General features: G+C 47.0%; 1 protein-coding gene across 2 annotated transcripts in view; it reads right to left on the bottom strand.

The window, feature by feature from the left end:
* Positions 1–17,435, bottom strand: part of BCL2 (BCL2 apoptosis regulator) — a 98,744-nt gene extending 81,309 nt beyond the window's left edge. For both annotated transcript variants that reach the window (XM_005149937.3, XM_031049695.2), the window contains exon 1: positions 15,600–17,435. In XM_005149937.3, the coding sequence (XP_005149994.2) occupies positions 15,600–16,193 (594 nt within the window). In that variant the 5' untranslated portion in view covers positions 16,194–17,435. The remainder of the gene's footprint in view (positions 1–15,599) is intronic.
* Positions 17,436–21,531: the final 4,096 nt, after the last annotated feature.

Consider the following 21,531-nt stretch of genomic DNA (forward strand, 5'->3'; position numbering starts at 1 on the left):
CCCAGCACTGAGGTGAGTTCTGCCCACAGTGAGTGGAGGGGACACGCTGCCAAAGGGATACACCCGATACCAACCAGCCAGATCACGTACCCAGTTATCGGCTAACAGCACAGAGTAGACAGCGTGTATCTTTTCCAGCGTGCGATCCTGCAACCTCAAGTGATGCTGACGTCCAAGGACTGCTTGCCAAGATACTGACTGCTGCTCTGGGCCCTGGGGTCATACATCAAATGTTCACATGCACTGACAGATGTTTATGTTGGTCATCCTGATTTAACTCCCATTACATCATTTACCAAGCTACTGATGTTATCATAAACGACTAAACAAGCCAGCAAGGAGACTTGAATACGAAATTGATTCCCTTGTGATATGAGGGCATTACACTCCAGACGGCATCCTGCTCTTAAATCAAATTGAACAACTGTACAGATTCTTTAATTCATTGAATTCTGTATGAAAAAGAGCATTTTTGCTTTATTATTTTTCCTTTTTTTCCCAGGAGACTGATTTCATTCATGATTTGACCACTGCAGGATGAATGAAAGGTATGAAAAGATAATGGGAGGATGGTGGGGGGACAGACTTTGAATCACAAATTATTGGTATAAAACTAAAACCACTTTTGTACGTTAATTAAGGAACCATTCAGGATGGAGCTCATTTCAGCTGTCTTAATTCCTGAATGTCTGCTGCATTATTTAGTGCTTCTAGTCCCTTCTGGTTTGTGTCTGGACTATTTTAACATACCGAAAATAACTAAAAGTTTTGAGGGAGCAAAATTAATAAGCAAAGGAAGTCCTCAATCTAATGTGTACATAACACGCTTGCTGCCTGCCACTGAAATACAGTCTTACTCTCAAATACAAGGGGTTAAATTTAAACTCCATGACCGCCTCCCTGCTCACTCGGTTGTCATTAAGTGTGGGGAGGGAATAGGAAACACTTCACACATCTTGTTTTCCGCTTCTAATATATTTTTGAGTTTTCTAGTACATGCTTTGCTTGGATGTGTAATAGCTGTGGAATGGCTACTATACCCTTGCTACACTGCATAATACTTTCCCTTCCTCCTTCTGTAGGATTCCTCATGAAAATAGGCACTTTGTATTTTTGGCCCTAAGGACAGAACATAACGTACTGTCTGTAGGAAAAAAAAAAATAAAAAAAATAAAGAAAAGCATCAAAACATTTTCCACTAGTTAAAAAAACCCAACACATGAAGTACTACTGTATTTCTTTTACACACATGACCTCATAGATAGACGTGTGCATACACACACATGCAAATGCATTCAATTTTCAATTTAGCTATTTATAGAGTTCTATAATTTTTCCTGGTTCAAGTTTTAGTAAGCCTTCCCTGATGGGCTTCAGTTCACACAGTTTTGCAGCCCTTCATTTTGCTTCGAGTTCATATCCGCGGAACACCCTTGCCCCATCCCCACCTCCTCCTTGAATCCCATTTAATGTTTTGCCAATTAAATTGGACAGTTGCTTTATTGAACTCAACACAAAAACCATTGGGTTTATTTTTTCCCAATGAGCCGTACATGTCCTGTCAGTTTTTCTTGCAATCTCCTAGCACCAAAGCTCATGGATGCAGTTGCATCCATCTACAACCACTCTTTTTTTTTGTTGCTGTAACATTTGACACACATCTACAGGGTCTTGGCAAAGTGCCACATAAAGGTCCTACAGCCATGCTGTTGCTTCCTTAAGTAGGAGCAATTAAGGTATTGGGAACATAAGAGAGTCATGGAGCCTTCCAGCCAAGCTGGCAGCAGCACTAGAAGGTGGGTATCCACACAATGCTGTTTGTTTGCTCCAGTTCCAGTGAGATGAGCAACAGGATTGAAGTGCTCAGAGATCTCAAGGCAGGGAAAACCTTTTCTCACCCCGGAGTCAGTGTATTCTTCAGTCCCCTCCTGTTTCAGCAAACTGGCTTGTCCCAGGGTGAAGGATACCCCGGGCTGATACAGGACACTTGGGTCTGGTGATATTTCATCTCTTCCCATCGTCTTTCCTGCCCTCTGGACTAGGAGGCAAGGCTGAACTGCACTGAAATCCAGCAAGCTCCTGCTGTGTGAATGCCCACTGACAGCTAAATGCCCATTTGTGTAACTTCCAGTTAAGCTCTGCTTTCTTCTGGAAAGAAATAACCCCCTGCTGCATCAAGGTGCAGTGCTGAAGCACACAGATGTGCAAGAAACAACAAGAGCGAAACAACTAATTGCCCCTCTCTCCACTTTACATAGCTCAGCTTACTTGGGCCAGAGGCATACAGCCTGCATTAAGGACCGAGAGGTAGAGCTCAGAAAGCAAAAAGCTATTAAAGCGAAAACCCATGAGGCAGATAACAGCTTGCTGCCAGACTTTGCAAAATTTAAGTGTTGATTGTTCAGAATTTATGCCTAGATTTTTCTTAAGAATGCAATTTCCTGGCACATGGTACAAGTTGCTCTAGACCTGCATGTCAGCACAACAGGCATCCTGTTGCAAAGGTTATTATGGAACTATTGAATGTTTTCATGCCAAATTTGTCCAAATTAAACCGAGGGGAATGGAAATACTTTCCCTGGATAGGTGGTAGTTGCATTAGGTGGATTTGTTTATATGCAGAATAAAAGTTAAAGCTAAATATAAAAGCAGATATATCATAATATTGTCCGAGAACTTGAATAACATGTCATTCAGCCTGCGTGCTGTGGAAAGAACATGAAGGTCAAGTCTAAAATAAGATCAGTGACTGTTTGACAATAGAAACATGTAGGAGGTAGAACAGGAGAATTTTCCACATTTTTTTAAAATACTTTTTTTTTTCAGAAAACACTCTTGCCTTCCTTGCAATGTGTCTGATGCAAAACCCTGTTAACTTCATGCAAAACATACTGCTGAATTCAGCATGCTTTTGAACATCCCCCTAGCAAACCTGCATTAGTCATTTGTGCCAACTGCTTACTTTTTGCATTATGCTCAGCTGGGAAAATGAAAGAAGGCTGCTCTGTTGCATCTTTGGTTTTAGAGTTTCACTTTCTGCTTCAGCCCTCTCATCCTGCTTCCCTGGAAATCAGAGAGTTCAGTTAGGCCCGTTACCTCTTAAAGGTAAGCACATCAGGGTTCGCAGCACTGGGGAGCTAACAGAATACCCAGCAAGATTAAAAAACCCCAAACCACTACTTTGAAGTACTTCATAAAATTAAAAGCATTCCTTTCACCCACTAAAACCTAAAGTGAAGACACAATGTTGGGGATCTGCCATTTCCAAAAGTGTAACCAAGGTGGGGATTTCAGCCCTTGCCCTGCACTGGCCTAACACACCCCTCAGCAAGTCTTGCAGGAGAAACAGAACTCACAACCCCAGCCTTGACAGAGTCATCCCAGGTACTTTAGTTTTACTTCAGTCAGTGATGTCGGAGGTACATTTCTCTTTCCTCTCCCATATTCACTTTAATAGAGTCACAACCACCTCCCGGTAACAAGTGTTACAAAAGGAGCCTTGCAAATGCCCTAAGCCGCCTTCTCAACAGTCCCACTGACAAAATGCCATGACTTCAAAGCAGAGGCAGAGACAGAAACTAGCCCAGGGCCAAGGTCTGAAGGCAGCTGCCCTACCTTTCCCCCTAAGCTGTAGCAGACAGCCCATGCAGTTTATAGAGCTGATGCTACAACATGCATTGCCAGCACGTCACTCTGCAGGAGGACTCTCAGGCCTTCCAGGAGGAAGGGTCTGGGGCAGAGGAGGGATATATGGGAGTAGAGCAGCCTCTCCATAGCTCCCCCAGCCTATCTGTGCTTTCTGGAGACTCCACATCAAAGCTCAGGAGAATAAGGGTTGCCAGCTGCCCTCTGGCCATCCTTTTGCCACTGTGCATTCCCGTATTTCAAGTGGGAGCTCATGTCAAAATGAGCCATGTGATGCTTCTTATTTCTCAAGCACAAAGATGCCTCTCTGGAGTAGCAGAGGGCAGAGGGAGGGAAGGAAGTGGTCTGCAAGGTCTCTGTCCAGGGGAGGGTTTGTCTCCTCTGAGACATCTGATAAGGCAGCAGGAGAGGTAGAGCAAGGAGCCAGTGCCTTGTGGCCCACCAGTCTTGCTGGTGGGTCACAAGAGCCGCCAGACACAGCCTGGCCAAGAGCCTGCTGTGGGGCAGGGGGGCTGCAGGGACAGGTCCTGCTTGGGTCCATGCTTCCTGGCCCCCTTCCGCCTGACCTCCAATCCCTGGGGCAGATACAGCCAAAATTAGTATCATGCTGAGGGCTGGCACGCGTTATCTTTGACTCTAATGATCCCATTGGGAATGCAGTATTGTTCCAGCCCTATTAACAATAATTTGCATGTTGTCTAATGGCCCTGGGAGGAAAAAAGTGGAAATAAAAAGGGTGGCAGGCCCTGAGGGAGGAGAAGAGGAAATGGGAGTGTTGCCATTTTCTTTTGAAAACTGGCAAAATAAGAAGGCTGAGTTTCTGACAGAGCCAGAGGTAAAACTAGTCATTGCAAAATTATTTAATATCTAACTTAATCATCCAGCCTTCATCACTTCAGGGCAGGGTTTTGAGAACCTGGGCCACTTTGGCTATGCTGAAGAGGTCTTGTCAACCAGCCTGGTAGGGATGCGTATTTTAGCACGGCTCCAAGTCTCTCCCAAGGCGCTGGTGACAGCAGCCTTTCATGATGAGGAGCTGCTCTCAACAAAACGGTCTGAACTACAAAGACAAGGGATGTCTACACACTGCCTTTCTCCATCATACTTGGAGACTTACATATAAAGATACATACTTATATATAAAGTCAGTAACACCAAGCTGTCACAATTCCAGTCTTTTTTTTTCCTTCTTTTTGAGAGAGGTTTCTACAGGGATCAAAGTGTCCTCAAAACCAAACAAGCTGGCTGTCCATCCCTTCCAAGAGAACAGGTAGTTTATTTCAGCTGTCAGCAACTGCAAACCAAACAGCTCCTCTCTCACTGTCAGTTTTAACTCTAGGCCAGTTATTAAACAGTTTTGTTTGTGAGAATGATGTATTTTTGTATTTTTGTCTGCAGGGGGGGAAAGAAAGGAGACAGAGAGGGGAAAAAAAGAGAGCAGGTTTTCTGAAACAAACCCTAAGCCCATTTATACAGATTAACAGCATGCCAGTGCTGTCTCTTCCATCAGCCCATTAAACTGCCATAGAGGTCCCTGCTTGCAAGATGTATTACCATGTCCCAAGCATCCTTCTTGCTGGGTTGGGAAAATAAAATGAAGTAATAAAAGTAAAAAGTCAAAAATTTCCAACTGCTTGCAAAATAAATACACTATTCTGCTGTGAAACAATCAGCTTCAACAGATGCAAAAACAGGTACAAAGAGATGCCTTGACAGGCTTCCCCACCACTCATGCCACCCAGGCTGGAGAGCAGAGCGGGAAGCTGCCCCTCTCATGGTGTCATCCCTGGGTCTGAGGCACGGTTTTACTGGACAAACCTGAGCAGCCTGGTGTCCCACCAGGACCAGCTTCTAGAAAGCCACTGTGGTCCTGGTGGGACAACACCATCCCTGGCCCACACAGGCACTGTCAGAGGGCCGTTTGTAGCATGCTGGGCCAGGTTCCCCTTACAGCAAGGACAGATAGGGAAGCTGAAGAACATCCTCAAGGCAAAACCCAAGGCAGCCTTGCTCTAGTTTTCCATCACTGAACAGAAATGCCCAATCATCCACTACAACCAAGGTTTTGTACAGCACATTATAGATCCCTTTTTGGGTCTGCCCACATGCTCACTCTGTATGAGGCTGGATACTGCTGGTTTTAATGTCCATAACGGAAAAAAATAGCTACTGACTATAATCAGTCAAGGATTTCATGCATTCAGTCCTGAGCCAAATACGTGAATTTTCTACTGCAGACAGCCATGAGCTACTGTAGAAGCTTGAACAGACTCCAGGCCAGCTCATTTACTTGCAGCCTTGATTGCCACCTGACATTTTGAGTGACCAGTTTTATTTCCTCCCTTGCCGGTGTGCCCCGCTGCCATGCTCCAGCCGCACTAGGAGGAAAGGCTTTCCCCTGCCCAGGCTTCACGGCAGCACTGCTATTTATGGCAGATCTTGGCAATGGAACAGGTCAAGCTGGAACCTGAAAATAACACAGGTGTAAGGCCTCCTTTTTGGTTATATTCGAGACCTTTTGCAGCAGATCACAGATTTTATATTTAGACAGCGTGATTTACTGTGATTTGCCAGATGATTTCAGGATAGGGGCTTTGGATATGTCTACTTGAACTAAAATCTGCAGATATTTAGAGCATGATGTAGGATTTGCTTCTGTTATGCACAAGGAGGTTTTAGGTTTTTTAATGTAATTTTTACTTGAGCTATGCATACTTTCTTGAGAAGTTAACAGGTTTTACTAACGTACAACATTGACCATCTTATTCTGCTAATGGAAATGCCAACTCATTTACTGCTATATTCAAATTTGTCTTTGAATTGTTTTTCATTCCTCTTTCTCTAAAAAAAAAATTAGAAATAGGGTCCTCTATTGCATTTTATAATACATTGTTTGAACATGTGAAAAATATTCTTAAGAAAGGAGTTCTTTCCTTTAGAGACAAAGCTGGCAATAGTTATTCCATCATGAAGACATGCTAGAGGATCATCCCAAACCACAGAGGAAGGCATTTCAGCAGCCTCCCATCCAAGGCCTTATCCTGACTTTCCAGAGACTCTTGCAAGTCCCTCCAGAGTACACAACAGGAATTTCATCTCCTAAGCTTCAGTTCAGTAAGATAGTTAAAAGTAACTTCAACCTCATGGTCAAGCCCGAAGACTTGATTACTAATTTCTTTTCCTAAAAAAGAAAACGTTTTAAATTTGCTTTTTCTGCCTGTATCTGAATCCTCAATGAAGTTTGCAAATGGAAGCAAATGAATACATGTGCGTGAAGATGCCTCTTACAGGTGCATGTAATACAGCTTATTGCTCCTTCTCCTAAAGTGCCACAGACAGCTTTTACATATGGTGGGAATGGGAAAGGAAGGACAATTTCCTTCGTGAAACCCCCGATGAACTGTGCTGGTACATAAAGGAAAACACTAGCATTGCCTTTTGCCATTTCTCAGACTGTTCATACTTTTCCTAAACAAAAATTAGAAATCAGCTCCTGACACTGATCTGTTTCGATCAAAAGCCTTGCTTAACACATCTAAACAGTGGAGCTGAAAAAGTTTAATCCTAATTTCCATTTAACTTTTACTTTCTTCCCCCTCTCTCCACTCAGGTCTCACCCCCAGGTAGTTTCACGATCTGACTCACTTTGTTCTTTCCCAGGCTAGTAAGCTCCAGCAATGACAAAATGTAATGCTGCAGAACTGAATTTTATTCTAAACCCCAAATTACAATGACACATTTTGTTCAATACTGGACCCTGTATGACTTCTTTTTTCTTACCAAAAAACATCAGCCCAACTCATGCTAGCACGGTAGGCGATGATACTAACAGGAATACTGATTTCATATTTGGTTAACTGAAAAAGAGAGATATTAACGATTTGTCCCACATCCTATTATGTACCCAGTACTAGAGCCAAGAAGAGGAAGTTAAGTTTTGACTCTCAGTTGCTTTCTCAAACAACTGTGTGACAGCCTCTTTCAAGCACTATGCTGGAAAAATGTGCTTTTTGATTTTGACCCATGTAAATAAATTACTCACTGAAGTACCCCAAAACCCACTGAGTTGCCTTGTCAGTCAACAAAATGGAATCACCCTTTTTATGCTTCAACAAAATAAAATAGCAGTAAAATTATGTATGTGGTGAAGGATGCTGACTCTTTCTTTAAATGTGGCAGTTCATAACAGATGTTCAAGAAGCACAGGAGTAAATTCAGTGACGGGGGTGCTCTTAGCAACACAACAAGCACATTTACAATTACCTTTATAAAACACATGCAGAAAAAAGGAGTTTTCCCTGGATGGATGAGACAGGCAGACCCATCCCAATATTCCCAGTCACCAACCAGCACCAGGTGCTCTGGGGGAGAAGCAATGTAAAAGAGAATTGCATTCCTTGGAGAAAGGTCTACCCTCAGCATCTGGTGATCTCATTTCACCAGCTGATGTTAAATTTACCCCAAGGTGTTTCTGTATGCTCTTTCAAGCAACTTTATTCAAACATAAGCATAGATGGGTTTTGTACATTTATAAATCCCTAAGCCTTTTCTGAGTGAAGCTTGGTACTTCCACTCAGCTCTCCCATGAAAACAGCTCCCAAAGGTTAATCATGCATTGCAGAAAAGGCTGTGTTTCTCCATTAATTGAAAACCTGTAGCTTTTCCATTTGATCTTATTTTTCTTGCCGCATGTACAAAGTAAACATAACTACAGTTGTCCAATCAAGTGCCTCTTGCTGTTCCTATTGAAATCAGTGACAATACTTTCTAAAATCAGATTTGTTTTCTTATTCATTAACTGGAAAATCCAGAAACATGAAAGGAACTTTCCAGCGAGGACAATTTAGCAAAATCTATCAATATACAATAATTACGACAGCAAACTAACATTAGGATAAAATAACAGAAAATAAATTCCAGACTTGTAGATACATTTGGAAAAGTTATCTGGTTTCATGGTCTTTTAGGAGCCAAAAAAATAAAGAAAAAAAAACACCAAAAAACACAAACCCATCAGATTGTTAATGAGACTGAATGCCAGAGTAAAATAAAAATCCCTCAAATCTGTCATCGGCATTCATGTTTGCCAAGAAGGCCTGGATGTTATCCTGCTGGGGAAGAGAAGATTTATGGCACTGCACACCTTCATCCATCCTATTATTATATATGAAATGGAAAATGAAACAGGCCAGTACTGCCCTCAGAAATAACCACTATTTTGCTGCCACCAGGTAACAAGTGTTGTTGTTATTATCACTAAACCAGCAGGAGAGCAGCTAGGAGGTGCTCATAAATAAATGATTTTTAAAAAAACAACAAACCAAACAGGCTGGGCTCCATCCTACCAAGGGCATGAAAGAAAACAGAACAGGCCAGGGAAGGGCCAGACCTGGCACACACCACAGCTGATGGCCAGGCAGCAGCACCCAGGGCCACATCCAGCACCCAGTGCCTGGTGCCAGCAGTGGTGATGGCAAGGGAAGGCCTGCAGAAAACTGGGGATCACCAGCCCTCCATGAAGCAGAACAAAACAAGCAAAGAACAAAGCACCCACCAAATACAATCATATTTGGGAATGGAGGGGGAAGCATGCCTCACCATCGTGCCATGGGGTGCATGGCTATGTGCTTATCCCTGCCCAGCCACAGCCTTCACCATAACCTCAATAGACAACAGGGATGGAAATGCAACCGCCAAAACATAGAAATTCACTTTGCCACAAGAAAGTTGTTATTTAATTGATCTATCATGCTGGTTTTTAGCTACAGCTGCTCAACTGCCAAAAGTGCTGACCTGCTTTGTGGCTGCCCAGACCCCAGGCCATGAGCCAGCTCTTGCAGCCTTGCTGGCAGCCCCAGGGTGCTAAAACACTGCGGGCTAGCCCAGTGAGGCGTCTGTAGAGTGAGAAGAGTGACAAGGACACAGCCAGATTGCTGGCAGCTCATGTTAGTGAGCAGAGTGGCATGTGGATAGCCATCATCCACCTCCCTCCACCATCCCAGGTCCAACCCACTGAAAGATGGCCCTGTCATCAAGGACACCTGCATCGCGCATGAGGGCTTAATGTTTGCTGGGTGCTGCAGGACAAAGTTCCCGTGCTGCCTTAGGAAGCCCAGGCCCTGGTATCTGGCTGCTGAGAAAATGCTTCTGCTCCACATGCAATTTCACACATCACTGCGTAGGTCTTGTGATTCTCCAGCTAGAGCCGTGCTCTGCCATCAGAGAAACACTTGTGCCTCAGCAGAAAAATTCAACTAGATTTTCTTCGTGGATTACTGACTCCAAATTTCAAGCTACATACTCAAAAAACTAAGCTACTTACTGCCCAACAGAGCTAATGCAGCTGCTCGGGAGAGGCCTGTGTTAATGCAGGCACAGAACTAACTTCTTTCTCAATATTGAAAGTAAAGTAAAACTTTTTAATAGGATTGATGTTTGAACCTTACAGTTCTTTGTAAGATCAAGGCAAATGACATCATCTCTATAACCAAGACCCCTGGTTCTGAAATTTTAAAGGTCACGGTCAATACTCTTTTTTTTCCTCTGTTTTTTTCAAGTGAAAAAAAAAAAGATGAGATTTCTGAGAAAACACACAACCCAAAGTTGCTGCATGTCACAGAGAAAGCTATTACAAATGAAAGGGACTAGAGAACCACAATCATTTTCTCTTTCTGACCTAGCTCTTCTCCCCCTTGCTTTAGCACAGGTTCTCTACAGAATGGGTTTTTTGCTCTCCAGCAACAGCAAGAAGAAAAATATTTTGATAATATTTTGAGAATTCGATTATAAACCCACAAAGCCACAAAAACTGGCAAAGGACCCAGAAGGTGTAACACTTGAAACTACCAATTCATTTATCTAACTGAGAAGATTTCAGATAGTTTCCTTTTACCAGTCAAACAGTGACTTGGGGTTAGCCCCACTGGGGATTAAGTCGTTACAAGGCCACATGTCACCGGTAAAAACTCAAAGCGCCTCTGCTCCAGCATGGGGCATCCGGCTCCAACCAAGACACCGTCCCATCCCACACAAGCGAGGGGCTTTTGCCCATGGCTTGCAAGAGAAGCAACATGCTGTGCAGGTGGGTGCCTGGCTGAGCTGCAGGGAGAGTAGTTCCAGAGCCTGAAAGGGATGAGGTTTCGGTCAGTGTCCCACACACAAGCATAGGGAGGCCCTAGCATCACACTGATATCCATGACCTCCAGAACTGTCCTGGAGGCAGAAGCATTTACCATCCCTAACCTTCCCGCAGGGGCTCTGGACTGTTGCAGGGCACAGTGGCTCTCCACACTTCCTCTCCAAGGCATGCTAACGAGCAAAGAGAATTAATGATTTACTAGGAAAAAAAAGAAGAGGAAACACAGTGATTAGGGCAGCCAACCCAGGAGAAGGGAAACCTGGGGTCTAGTGCCTGATCCAAGAAGCATTTATTCATTTGGCTGTAGACAGCCACCTGAGAAAACGGACTGTGGGAATTAGACACCCCGGTTCTTCCTTCACCAAATGAAATCTCACCCCTGCAAAAGGAGAAAGAGCCTTGTTGCCGAACGGGAGGACACCTCGGCAACACCAGCAGCCATCTGGCAGGCAAGGCCTCCCGAGATGTCAGAGATGAGGGTGTATACACCCCTGCCATGCTGGAGAAGGTCTCGTAGGCAAACCTCCTGTTACCTCAGGAAAGGCCTTGACCAAGGAGCCAACAGGAAAAGCAGGGGCTTCTTTCTCCTTCACGGTGTTTGTGCATGAGGATGGTATGTGAGTGACAGCAGACAGCCCCAAGGATGCCTGCTGGCTCTGGGACATGGAGGTTCTTGGGAACAGTGTTCTCTACAGTATGCTGAGCAGCTCCCCTCTCTCAGGCAGGAGCAGCTTCCAGCTGGCTTGGGCAAGAAGCAAAGAGAAGCCAGGGACTTCCGCCACCATTCTGGCTAGGCAGGCACTCAGAGGATGCAAGCACTTGTCTTTCACCTATGGTTGACTTTAGGTATTTAAATCCTTCCCCATGTCTGGCCATAACTCTCAAACACAACAAAGAATCACAATAAAAGAACAGAATTCGATGAAAACTGCACATTCCTGGTTCAAACGTAAATATTGTAAGTTTAACTAATGCCTTTTTGGCTGAATTTTCAACACAATGCTTCTTCTCTCACCTGGGCTTCTTTACATTCTTTACATCAAAAATGTACTCATCTACATGTACATTATAGTGCCTGTGTCTCCTATGGCTCTCATGCTCTCGCTTTTTCTTGAACAGCTCAGGGAGGAAGCCACATGTTGGGCTAGAAGCATCCAGAGCTGAGCGTAACTCCCACATATGTTACGTTGTGTATCCAAAGAGGGAAGCCATCACTGCAAGACCAACCCAGTTATTTCCCCTGCTCCGGCTGCATCACTTCACTATTCCCTATGTCAAAGTCAAAAGTCGCCAAGTGCAACAGCCTGCTGCCAAGCCTGTCCTTCCGCAGCTCAAACACCAGGCTCTAAAACATGAAATGAAGCCATTAAGTTGTCAGTCAGAAAGCATACATTACACCAAGTACCATGGAATCGCAGAGATGAGCTGGTTCTCCTCTTATTTCTTTTGTAACACAATTAAGATGTTATCAGGCCAAAGTACAATATTGTGGTATCCTGGCCTACGTGAAAAGCTTTGGAAGCTGCACTTATTTGCTACCAGAACCGCAAGTTAATAATACAGCCTCAGTGCAGGTAGTCCCCATATGTTGCTTTTTCTGAGTTTCTAATAAACCCATGACGCTTTGTATTGTAAGGGTATTAACAGTTCCCAGACAACATTAACAGCGATGTCTAGAGCCTAAAAGTTATACTCCAGCAGCTATAACCCCTCCCAACCTGCCCCTGGATATGCTTCTTTCCTTCTTCATTCTCCTTGGAATCCAATTTTCCTTGGAAAGCATTCACGTCCTGGAACTATATTGCCAACTTACAGAACCAATTCAAACCAAACAGATAAATAAGACATGCTGACCAAACTTCAGGCTTGAGTATAAGACATAGGCCCACACAAGAGGCCCAAAGCACATGTTGTCCAACACATGCTCATGACTAACTCCGATGCCCTCCTCTCTACTACTACACAGGTTCTAATAAACTCTCCACTCCACAACCTACCAGGGAGCCACAACATGAAGGAGAAGACTACAACAGCCGTTGCTCCTGCTTGTTATGGCAGACTGTGTGACAGGGAGATCTCACAGGCAGCTGTACTGAAGTCCTACAAAGCCTCACCTCCTACAAGGTGATCAGTTACTTTGGAAGAACCACTTATGATGCTTTAGTAAGGTTCATATGTGGGGAATGGTGCAAGTGCCAAGCTGAAGATTGAGTGCATATATTAAAGCACCCTTTCTCACTGACAGATCCCGAAAGCTAGAAAAAAGAAAGAAAAATCTAAATTTACTACCCCGATGCCATTCTATTTCTTCCGTCTGAAGAGAGGATCCTAAAAGCTGTGTTTGCAACTTCACATTAGTCTTTTACTCTTTGTAACCAGCTAGAATTTTGCCTATATTTAATAATCCCATGGCTCAAAGGTACCAGACAGTTCCCAGACAGACAGGCAAAAGCCACCTTAGGGTAGTATTTTGCACATCTTCTTCCATGTGTACATTACAAATAACACGTGGCAGTAAATGGCATCACATGCATCCAAACTCGGGAGCTTTTGTTTATAGGAAACCTCAATAAACAGCTAAACTGCTATCAATAAGAAGCATCTTTTCCTTTTAAAGGCAGTCAGTGCTTACAGTCTGAGTTTCTTGCATTTCTAACCGTCGAGAAACAGCTCCAGCACTCTCCTCGTCTGGCCAATCACGCCTGGTAACACCTGTCTTTTCACATTCTCAGGTTTATTCATTATTTATGTTTCTCTTTACACAATACACCCGCAGGACAATACATCTCCAGCATGCTTACGGATTTCATCCAAAGCTCACTGGAGTCAACAGAATGACTTCACTGGCTCTGGAGTGAACTGAGGGCCCCAGCTCCACAAACGGGCTTCCAGCCTGAGGAGGGACTTACGCACAAGTTAGGCATCCCAGCCCAGAAGTGCAATCACAAAATCCCTAACCCTTTAGCTGCTCAGTGTTTAACCAGCCAAGGTCTCCAAAAGCCTCAACTCTTTGCAGATTTTTCCCCCCCCCAGTTATGTGTTTCGTGAAAACAAAATCCCAACAAAACACTGACAAACCCTCTGCACTGATCCATGAAACAGGGGATCAGGAGATAGGTCTCCCTCTCCCAAGTGTGGTCTTAACCACTAAGCACTTGGAGTCACTCTCTGTGCGTGCGTGTGTGTGTGTCTGTATATATATATATGCATATTTGTATATCTGCATATAAATACATGGACACACACATGCACACACACACATTTTTTGCTCTGCCTTCTGGTCCCTGAACCTTGAATTTTGTTCTCCTTGGTGGGAGCAGGGGAAAGCAAGAGAATGCTCCTGCCTCCAACAAGCAACCAGGGGTCTGCAGCACTCCTCAGGGGGTTTCCTGGGGAGGGTTTTCAATGGGGATTCCTGGGATTCCCATTTCAATGTGGAGCCTTACTCCCTCCATTACAGCAGCAAGTAGATGTCCTCTGGATCCCCAGACACATACATCTGTTAGTCAGGCACATTCAACAGTGGGTAGCAGCATCTTCGTTTTTTAACAGAGGTGGTCAAGGCAGGTGGCATGTTACCTGGCCTGACAGTGCCTTCACAAGGGACCCGAGGCTAAAAATTTAGTTGAGTGATGCATCAGTAACACCAGGCTTTCAAACCACGTTAACTGGGAAACACATACATTCCTTTGCACACACCTCTTAACGGTGTGCTGTGTAACTGAGTCAGCTCTCCGTATTTCACAGGGGACTGGACCTGGAATTCCCGGTGTCCTACCTAGCCAACCTCCATTTCCAAGCGACTTATGCCGGCTCTCAGAATATACATAAAGTCTCTTCTTCAGTATAACTTTTGCCATTTCTTCTTCCAATGCCTTAATATCATAAACTTTACAGGTACAACAGGCTTGGTTTGCTGGAGAGCAGCTGGGACCACATTTTGTTACAGTGTATCAATTAGTACAAGAAAAAAGGAAAGAAATACCCTTCCAATTTTGTGTGGTTATTCATCTAGTAAAGAGAGAGAGCGAAATGAGAGGCTTTTGATTGACTACCAGTTTCCACACAGGGAAATCCTCCCTTTCTGGACAATGCTGAAGCCAGCCCTTGCCAGAGGTGATCTGTACCCCAGAAACACAGCCACCCATCAGATCACAACAAATGCCCATTTTCCAGAAGAATCCCATGGACACAGCTCCCAGAACCTTTGTTTTATCTCAAGACAAAGACAGATTTTTACACTAGACATTTCCTACAGCATGAAACCCCACTCCAGTTGCAACTGCAGCTGCAGACACCAGCACCGATGGCCACCTGCCTGTCTGCAGCACCAAGATCCTGTGTTTGCTGCCTGGCATGTCACCCGTAATGGGCAGGGATGCCGGCACACACACACACACACATGTGGTCCCCACTGCCCCCATGCCTGGGACCTGACACGATGCGCCTGTGCCCAACAGCTGGACAGGTGCCTCTGCTGCACCTTCTCACCCTGCTGCAGGACCCTGCCTTGGTCAGGTGAGAGTGCACAGAGGTAAGAGAGCAGTGCATGACGAAGAAGAGTACCTCTCATCCTTTTCAATCTCCCGAGCTGCAGCTGCTTACCCCATCCCAAACCACTGCAACCCCACAGCGAGGTGAAACTTGACAGCTGGCAAAAGGCCTATGCTGATTCGGCACACACCAGTGCGGATGCTCCCCAGGGAAACCTTCTGGCCATCCCAATACAAGTGCAACCTCCGGGGCACTGCCCACCCTGGAGCCCACCGGCCACAGGCCGGAGCTGGGAGCAAGAACAAGCAATTGGGGGACGTACCCAGCCTCCGTTGTCCTGGATCCAGTTGTGCAGGTGCCGGTTCAGGTACTCGGTCATCCAGGCGGCGATGCTGCCTACAAGGGTAGACATCTCCCGGTTGACGCTCTCCACGCACATGACGCCGCCGAACTCGAAGAAGGCCACGATCCTGCCCCAGTTCACCCCGTCTCGGAACAGCTCCTCCACCACCGCCACGAAGCGGCCCCTGGCCGTGAAGGGAGTCAGGTGCAGCTGGCCGGACATTTGGGCAAAGTCCCTCTGGTAGCGGCGGGAGAACTCGTCCCCTGCCTGGCGCAGGGCGAGGTGGACGACTTGGGGCACGGGGCTCAGCCCCTCGGCCAGGGGCGTGTGGCTAGCAGCAGCCGAGCCGGGGGGCTCGGGGTGCGGAGATACCAGCCCAGTGTGATCAGAGGAAGTCCCAGCAGCAGCAGCAACCGCAGGAGCAGCAGCAGCAGGAGGAGAGAGACCCGGAGGCAGGGGTGCCCTGTCCTCACCCAGTAGTGCCCAGTCATATCCCCTCTGCGAGAGTTTATAGTGGATGTACTTCAGCACTATCTCCCGGTTATCGTAGCCTCTTCTCCCCGGATGAGCCATAATTCCCAAGAGGAAGCAGCAAGAGGGAGGGAGAAAGGAAGAAGAGGAGCAGGATAAACCCCAAAAAGTAAAGGAGCCAATAATAATAAAATTAATAACACCAACAAAAAAATTATAATCCAGTTACTGTATCGGGCACGGTTTCATTCATGGTGGTGTGGGGGAGTTCTTGGAGGTACTTTTGTCTTCTCAGTGTTTCCTCCTCGGTTTGAGATGCACGATATAAATAGGGATTAAAATGCTGTAAGTACTTTACTTCCAGGTGCACATTTACTACCTATTATAAATTTACTTTAGGACCATCTCCTCCTCGGTGTTGAAATGCATCTTAAAAAGTATTATATGGACTAAAGATCAGGTGCATTCTCCCCTCGGTGCTGAACTACACGGACGTGAAGGAGCGGACAAACACGCACCGTAAAAGCTGCAATTCAATACTATTTGCTAAACAGCCTCAGATGGACGTTAATCCAACGCACTTTAGGCTAGAAACCTCAACACTGCGTTTTGTTAAGTTACACAAACTAAATTTCCTCTGTAAAGTACTTACTTGGACTATAAATATGTTCCTCTGTCATGTTTCCTCTAGAAAAAAAAATAGCAACAACAGAACCCAAACATCGCAAGTGTTCAGAAACGTTAAGTTCTGGTTGCTCGGATGCTTCAAGTCACCAAGGGGATGGGAAAGGGACACAAAAAATATCTCTCTCTAGGATTTCAAATGTTTTTTCCCAGACTCCTGTTTAACAGCCATCTCCAAAGATGTGTCAAGGCTCAGAAAATCCCGCCTCGCAGCCCGGGAAGGCGAACAACCCCACAGAGACGGAAAATCCTGGAGACCAGATGAATCGCATTTGAATCCAAGCTCGTGCAGAAGAAGTGCTCCGTTTTTCCCTCCAGTGCAACGTACAGACATATGCATTTACGTAGTTTCATTCAGACACCGATCGCAGGAGAGCCCAGCGCTTCCACACACACGCACGCACGCACCAAAAAAAAAAATAAAAATCAAAATTATGTATTTAGGAAATTAATTCTTTTTCACAAGAAAGAGCGTGGAAAAAATCATGAAAAACGAAAATAAAAATGAAGGAAAAAAATTGCTTTTGACTGTGGCTCCGGGGCGAAGTGCCATTTGCCGAGCGAGCAGCTTTGTACCGCAGGAGGAAGAGCCCCTGGCGCTGCCGAGGAGGGGCGCGGACGGGCCGCGTGTGCGGTGTGACCGGTGCCGATGGGGACCGCGGCCGCGGAGCCGCTGCCCGCCCGCCCGCCCGCCCGCGCACCCCGCCGGCTCCGGCCGGCTCCTCCGGGCGCTCCGCGCTGCTGCTGCCGGGGGCGGCGGCGGCTCCGGGCGGCTCCGGGCGGCGGCGTCTCCGAGCGGCGGCGGCGGCGGGCGCGGGCGGGGAGCTCTCCCGGCGGCGGCGGGGAGCGGAGCGGCGGGGGCGGGGAGAGGCGGGGAGGAGCGGAGCCCGAAGGGGAGGCTCCGGCTGCGGCTCCGGCGCCGGCCCCGCGCAGCGCAGCCGGGCGCGGTGCTTGGCTAGAGCTCCGCCTCACGCTTCATTCAAGAAAAGGGGGAAATGGGGAGGGGGCGGCTGCCAGCAGCCCCGCGCACACCGGGACCGCCCTCCAGCGCGGCGCGGGCCTGGGGCCGGCAGCGGGGCGGCGGCGGGGCGGAGCGGAGCGGAGGGGCGGCTGCGGGCGGAGCGGGCCACCGCCGGCGCGGAGGAAGCCGGCCCTCCGCGGAGGGAGGGAGGGAGGGAGAGGGACCCTCTCCGCGCCTCCGCCCCCCGCGGGAGGCTGCTGCAGCTGCGCGGCTCACATACATACATACATACATACATAAGTAGATAATAATCAAATATAAAATGGGGGATGGAGGGGAGGAAAAATCCCGAATCGCCCTTTTTACAACGAAGAATTTCCCGCTGCAGGCTGACAGGGTCGCAGGCGGGGCGGGATGCCCTGGCAGCAGCTGCTGCGCGGTAGCGGAGCCCGTGCGGGGCTGGGGATCAGGGACAGGCCGGGCCCCGCGGGTGACCTCCCGGCTTGCGGTGTCCCGCACACCTGCTCCAGGCACAGCCCGTGCCTGTGGGGCAGGAGGGAGTTGGATCCCGCCTGCAGTGCTGTGTTCAGCTCTGGGGCCCCCAGCACAAGGAGGCCACAATGATGCTCCAAGGGCCGGAGCACCTCTCCTGTGAAGGGAGGTTGAGAGAGGTGGACTTGTTCAGCCTGGAGAAGAGAGACCTTTTACAAAGGCGTGTAGGAATAGGACAAGGGGGAATGGCTTTAAGCTGACAAAAGGCAGATTTAGATGAGATGTAAGGAAGAGATTCTCCACTACAATGGTGATGAGTCACTGGCACAGGTTACACAGAGAAGCTGTGGCTGCCCCATCCCTGGCAGTGTTCAAGGCCAGGTTGGATAGGGCTTAGAGCAACATGGTCTAGTGGACAATACCCCTGCCCATGTCAGGGGGTTGGAGCTGGGTGAACTTTAAGGTCCCTTCCAAACCAAACCAGTCTGATTCTATGAAACAAGACACAAGATTTGTCCCTGCACCCAGCCCAGAGATTCTTTCTTTTTTCAATTCAAGAGCAGGAGTAACACTGTTTAGGGATTAGATTAATCTGGAGCTTGACCAAAGAAGAGTTCACCTTCAAAGTAGATTAAACCCAGAGTGGGAAGGTAGTGATGCCTCAGTTGCCCTGTTATCTTGACAAGCGGCATCAGGGCAGGGATGAGTGAGACTGGGACAGCCCCAGATGCAAGCAGCCACCCCAGAAAAAGCCAAGCAAAACAGGAGCAGGGGGACATAATTGGCACCTTTCCCTGTCTACTATGAGAGAGGAAAAAAGATGTTTGATAAATTCTGCAATTTTTTTGTCCCTATGAGGGTGACTGGGATGATAATCTCAGATAAACTACCCTGAAACTAAAAGGAATAAAATGCATAAACAAAGCTGTGAACTTGGGGTTTTTTTGGCAGGGGATATAGGGAATGAAAGTGTGCTTCCCTGCAAGTGTCCATTTTCTTCACAGACTCTCCCATCATGAGTGATTTGCAGGTGGCAGCTCACCTGCTTGAGGGAAACACACACTGGAGTGGGGAGGAAGGGAAAGTCCTGGCATCCAAGCTGGAAGGATTCCCCACTCACAGAGCTCGCTTGTGCTCTGGGTGATCCAGGGATTTGCTTTGAGGCCACACTGAGGAATTTGTCTCTAACCTGTACAAACCAGCACTTTTGGAGCAAGTCCAGAGGAGGCCACGAAAATGATCAGGGAGCTGGAGCACCTCTCCTGTGAAGACAGGCTGAGAGAGTTGGGGCTGTTCAGCCTGGAGAAGAGATGGCTTTGTGGAGACGTTGTAACAGCCTTTCAGTACCTAACAGGGCCTACAAGAAAGCTAGAGAGGGACTTCTTACAGGGGTGTGTAGGGATGGGACAAGGGGGAATGGCTTTAAACTGAAAGAGGTAGATTTAGAGTAGATACAAGGAAAAAGTTCTTTACTGTGCGGGTGGTGAAGCACTGGAACAGGTTGCACAGAGAAGTTGTGGCTCCCCCATTCCATTCAAGGCCAGGTTGGATGGGCCTTGGAGCAACTAGCCTAGTGGAAGATGTCCCTGCCCATGGCAGGGGGGTTGGAACTAGTTGATCTTAAGGTCTTTTCTAATCCAAACCACTCTATGTTTCTATGATTCAAGGTACTTGAAGAGGCATTCAGGATGTTTAATTGTTCTGGCATCTCTTAATTTAGGTGGGCACGGGAAGGTGTTTGGCACCATACACAGTGCTAGCAATTTCCACCTCCCTTCTCCTTCTCTTTCTCCTTCGTGTCCTCCCCTCCTCTCACCTCCGGGGAGCCCATGCAGGCCCCGCAAGGAGCGACGCTGAGGTGTCGGCCGGCGGTGCTGTGCAGTCAGTGCCGGCAGGGCCTCTCCCTCCGCCGCGCCTCCCCGGCGAGCTGCTGTCGCCCCCCAGCGGCCGCCGCTGGCCCCGGGCTCGGCTGCGGGCCCCAGGGCCCGTTCCGAAGTGCGAGCTGGCAGGAACCGAGCGCTCACCCGGCACACACAAGCCGGGGAGCTCGGGGAGTAGCCTCCGACCCGAACTGAGAGTGTTTAAAACGGGGCCGATTGTGCTCTCGGGGATTTGGAGGAGCAGAGGCTGCAGGACGGCAGGTGAAGTGAGATCAAAAGAAGGCAGAGGATGCTCTGTGCAGCCATGGGCTAAAGGCTGCACCCCATCGGGATGCGTGTAACACACATCTCGTCTCTGCCTGTACAAGGCTTGAGAAAGTATGGTGTTTGCCATGAGCTGAGGGATCGCTTCTGATGGCAGGAAGGTACACGAGGGATCTGCCCACCAAGTAAAATCACTGTCTTCAGTCTTGCACCAAAAGTGAATGAAGACAAAAGTGTCCTCTGCACACAGAAAGTAACCTCGCATTTCCATTAATATGCTATGGTTTAACTGGAACAAGTGATACAGAAAATTGGAACAGCCATAACCAACTAGGCGGCTGTGAAAGTCTGTCACTGTGCTAGCAACTGAATCCAATGCAGCTGGTCCCACAACTGAAAATACATCAGACACCAACATTAGCTAACACAAGAAAACTATCTGGGCAAGCTGCACAGCAATGGCATAGCAGGATCGATTTTAAAGCCCAGAGGATAAACCAGTGCAAGTCTGGTGCAGGAAACAAAGATGCATATAAAATCAGTGGGCTTTTGTAAGGAGAAATTGAAAATACCATTGACTATGTGTAGGGTTGTATGCAGAAATGGAAGTAAGACCGACTAAACGAACAGAGTGCACTGAGGGCACATAGTAAAATAAAATAGCTTCAAAATTCATAACTGATTTCTGATAGTAAGGAATACAGCAAAACTTTATGAGGTTTTCTGTTTGCTGGGGGAAAAGCATCATTACTAAATCCATTCCAGCTTTACATTCAGCACTTTGCTATAGGAATGATAGATCCCAGCCTTTGTGAAAGTTTAATAGGAAAATAGTGGTCATGGTTCACAAGAAAGCTTGCTAATACCAAGCACAGCTGAGGCTGTACCCAAAAAAATTAAAAACACAAGGCAAAATCCTAGGCACTGTTTGCTTTAAGCAAGGGTATGAGGGATGAGTCATGGGACACAAAAACTGTGCCTTGAAGAATGGCACATTGGGCCTCTGGAAAAAAAGCAAAACAGAATTACATGCACTAAACAGTCTTTCTTGTTCTTAACTTAATGTGTCAAATGCATTGCATCTGACCCACATTTATGGTTGCAATTGAAGGGAGTGGCATCTTTAAGCCAATTACAACACACTTGAACAAGTGATTAA

Source organism: Melopsittacus undulatus, chromosome 1 (assembly GCF_012275295.1).
Source record: "Melopsittacus undulatus isolate bMelUnd1 chromosome 1, bMelUnd1.mat.Z, whole genome shotgun sequence".
Lineage (NCBI taxonomy): Eukaryota > Metazoa > Chordata > Aves > Psittaciformes > Psittaculidae > Melopsittacus > Melopsittacus undulatus.